This window comes from Trachinotus anak, unplaced genomic scaffold (genome assembly GCF_046630095.1).
Source record: "Trachinotus anak isolate AG129_WGS33_773 ecotype Australia unplaced genomic scaffold, CSIRO_AGI_Tana_v1 ptg000011l, whole genome shotgun sequence".
Classification (NCBI taxonomy): domain Eukaryota; kingdom Metazoa; phylum Chordata; class Actinopteri; order Carangiformes; family Carangidae; genus Trachinotus; species Trachinotus anak.
Window position 1 is genome coordinate 9353362 of NW_027273862.1, and position 4315 is coordinate 9357676.

General features: G+C 39.1%; 1 protein-coding gene across 1 annotated transcript; it reads left to right on the top strand.

Annotated features, from left to right (window-relative positions):
* Positions 1-1054: 1054 nt before the first annotated feature.
* Positions 1055-3970, top strand: LOC139628155 (uncharacterized). The gene is made up of 2 exons (XM_071489547.1): positions 1055-1318; positions 1927-3970. Exons 1-2 carry the CDS (start codon positions 1126-1128, stop codon positions 2940-2942), a joined length of 1209 nt encoding a protein of 402 aa, XP_071345648.1. The 5' UTR covers positions 1055-1125; the 3' UTR covers positions 2943-3970.
* Positions 3971-4315: the final 345 nt, after the last annotated feature.

Here is a 4315-nt window from a genome sequence, read left to right on the forward strand (position 1 = left end):
GCTTGCACATGGTGAAGAAAAACCAGCTCAGACTCAAGCTGGGGCCCTTTAGCAGCTTGCAGGGCTCTCCATCTCAGTAAAGACAGAGCAGAATTGGCTCCACAGTTGGATTGAATTCAGCCTTGGACTTTATCTGCGGTCACACAAATTACACTGATGGTAAAGGCACTTCTGTTGCTGGTAGGTAAAGACACTGACAGAGTGGGCAAAAACTTTCTGGATGTTTTGACCCACCACTGGCCATCCGGGATTTGAGCCAGCAGTCACTAGGGCCAGTTGACCTGTGCTCTGGTCTCATCTCATCTGGAGCCTTTTTAGACGAAAAAGTGGTTTCTTGAGAGGAGGAAATTCTGTTAGCAAACAGGTTAACAGGGGGGCTCAAAAGCATGAACATCCCACGTTTCCAGCGCGGTTACAAAAACAGAACAGAGAATAAAACACACACGTGTTTAATTGTGTTTACAGAACCTTTAACTTTTCCATTTAAAACAATGTTAATATTTGAATGTTTAAATGCAAACATGCAAAAGTGCTGCTAATTATTCATCTGTGGTTTCCATTATAGAACTTGAAGTGAAATTATTTCAGTTTGTGTGTGATAACTTTTTGAACATTTTCAAAGCATTTTAGCAATCTTTTGATAATACTGATAACTGTGATTATTTTGGTCACTATAATCATGATATTACATTTTTAACAATTATTGCTTTAACAGATAGGTACGGAAGAGGATTAAGACCACATGAAAATAATTTATTCAGAAAAATAAAATAAATTCTTTACATTCTTTATTTATAGATTTTTTTCCCAAAAACAAATTCTTTACATATTGTCCTAAAACTGTAATAGACAGACAGGCAATAGAAGGGAGTGGGTGGGAATATTTTGATATATATTATATATAATATAAACTTAATATAAACTAATCCTAAAATAAACTGAACAAAACACAGAGAACAGTCATAAACTATGAACTGTTATGTCATCAGAACTTAGAACACATACATCAGAAGATTCTACAAAAGAATTCCAAAGGAAGTGTTTTACCAAAGAGAAGCTCAGTTCAGATCAGACGGTCTAAGAGTCGACAGTACGAAAGAGAACTTCACAAAGAGAGACTTCAAAATGAGTTTCAAGATATGGTTTCCATATGGACTCAAGAGCATTATACAGTGTGCCACCAGAGCAACACTCTTATCGCAACCTACCGATATCCCAGAATTTTTGTTGCAGTATTTGGCGGAGATGATTAATTTCAGGAAATCTCACCCCGAAGCTGATCCCAGAGATGTTACCTTCCTCTACCAAGAGCTGTGGGGTAAGCTACTGTTCAAATATATCACATATAGTCTTTTAAAATGATAATTTCTGCTGAGGTAATTTAATCAAGGGCTTTTATTGGATCAGTCAAATCATGTTAGTTTCTGTTTTTCAGATTGAAACAGTCATAGAAGCATTTCATGAAGTGCACCACAGTTACTTTCAAAATAGTGAATAAGATTAATTTTCTTCCAATATTTATTGAATAAGTAGATATTTATCAGGTGTTGTTTTACTGCTGTGCGAGCTAGCTCTGGTGTGTAAATCCTCTAAAGAGTTTATGAATTTTAGAGGCAATAGTAAACAGTCATATTTGCTCAGCAACATATAAAATCAAAGAGGCTGTCCACACTAAACATCTCATATCAAACTTAAGACAAATCAAAAAGTAAAGTTAACCCCCTCTTGACTGTAAAACATATCAAAAAGTAACCATGAATTTGAATCTAGGTCTAGTTTAGTCTAAGTTTTGGCACAAGATCAAAGGATTGAGGGCAAAATTGAGACATACCTAAAAATAATTAAAAACAATGAATTTTATCACTCATGATACGTGTTTTGGAAAGAATGTAATGTGCACTAATGTCGTGTCTTTGCTTTTTCCAGAGAAAGACTTCCAGAGAAAGATGAAGGGAATTACTCCAATCAATACTGCAGAGACAGCATCAATGCAAGTCCCATCTCAGGCTGAAATAGAGGAGGCTGTAAAGATGCTGTACACAGATTTGGTGTCTTCTATTGAACACATTGATGAGAAACTAAAGAAGAGAGGGAGAATAAATGCACAGTCAGAAAAAGACAAGAAGTCAGCTGCAACTCCCATAAAGCCAACACCACCTCCCTGTGTTGGAAGACCGTCTGGAGAGAACGTACCACCACCTTTCCTTGTGGTTAAAGGAGAAAGGCAGACTTTACCACCCCCTTCAGATGTCACCATGAAGACACGCCGAGTATCGTCGGTGAGGTGTCCTACTCTGCCACTGAGTAAAGAAACCACTGATGATGTCAGGAAAATGCCAGAAATACGCCAGCCCATACTACCACCAATTCAAAAGAAATCTTCCACACCTGCAGATGTCTCTGCATCAAAAGCCAGAGGAGCCTGTATGCCGTCTAAACTATCCCATACCGCAGTACCAATAGTTACGCATAAGCTTGTTCTACCAAAGATCACACAGAATAAAACCAGAGGTAAAGATGTGTCTCCTGAACCCGGGAAAGGGTCACCAGTGAAAAAGAAGGTGGCACAAGAAAAAAGCAGCAGCAGGTCTCCAGCGAGCAGAACACAATGGCAAAAAAAGGCAAGGCCAGAAACACCACAGGTCCAGGAACCAGAGGAGAAGAAGATTCAGAGGAACGTATCACCAGAGAGGAGCAGAGGACGACGTGTGCTGTGGACAGAGAGAGCAAGAGTCAAGCCAGTGGCAGAAAAGCCAGTTTTGGGCATTAGTGCTACAGCAAAAGGCACAACCCATTTGAATCTGGCAGATGTTAATTCTTCCACTTCCACTTGCCCTCATTTTGCACATGTCTCTCAAATCATAAAATACAGACATATACAGAAGAGATCCACACAGGACCACAGTGGTTTAGTAGGTTCACATCATTACTATCAAATATAATGAGGACTACAATTTACAACAACTACACTTGTGAACCCACTGTGATTTTGCAAATTCAGCTCTTAACTAATTTCTGTTTTGCGGCCCCCATGTTCCAAACAGCCTTAGAAGGAGGTCCCCTCATGTGTGGTCCCTCTCAAGGTTTCTACCCTCTTAACTGGCTAAAGGTTCTGGGGGTAGATTTTCCTTGCCCGCCTGAGGAGGGGGGCGGACACTTGAAAGTATTCAAAACTACCTCTCAAGCACTGTAGTACAAACTACAATGCTTGACAGGTAGTTTTGACAGGCGTACATTTTTCCATGATCACCTTGTGAGTCTGTATGTGTGTATGTGTCACACACACAGACTCACAAGGTGAAAATACTATGAGCCTTGCTGTCACATCTGTAAAGTCCTCACATTTTACAAATTATAAAATAATTAAAATATTTGAAAAATATCAACTGATGTCATATTTCATTTTATGTTATGTTAATTAAAAAACTAATTTACATTACAGTTGCCAAGTAAAAGTAAAATTGCCAAAATATGAGTTTTAACTGCAAAAGTCTATCAAGACAGTACTCCAATAATAAAGTTAAATATTTTCATCCAAACAGATGGGCAACCAGGTCAGCTAAGAGACAAAAAAGATAAAGGGCTCTGGGCCCTATCTTACCCTTGGCGCAAAGTGTCTTTTCCAGTTTCAGACCAACAAAGGTCACATTTTCAAGTGCTCTCATTATTTAAATACAAATGTATGTGTGGACATCTGGGAGCCCATAGGTGTGTTGGTCTTAAAATGAGGTGTGGTCAGGCACCCACTGGTTTGTGAACTGAAGTTTGTAATTTGGCCGTGGCCGTCTTGGTTTTTTGAAACTAGAAAAAGCCATATTTGGACAAGATAGTGGAGCTGAAGAGGAGTGAGGGGTGGATCTGATCTGCTCTGTACTATATCCTGATGTTCAGGCAGTTCTCCGTGTGTGGTCCTGTCTGTCAATCACGCGATAGCCCTGCCCTAATGCACACCCTGCTTTATTATATATTTTCCTCTAAGTGGGACCATAATTTATAAAATGAACATCATGTTGTATTGAGGAAGACTTGGAACTAGTGATTGAGACCATAAACTCATTAGGAAAATGAATCAAATGAGAAGTGAAACCATTTTCCATAGACTTCAAGTCACCTCCTGATGGTCATATAGAATGCAGGTTTAAGGCACTTCCGCATTGGCTTCAATTTTCTGAGCCGAAGTCTAGATCCATTTTTACATACAGTGTATGGGTCAGGTACATTGTTGGCCCATTGCTATCTTGAGGCAGCAGAAATTATTTACGTGGCCAACAAAAACCTGGTATACATACAAGCAGAGTGTGCTGAAAATATGCTT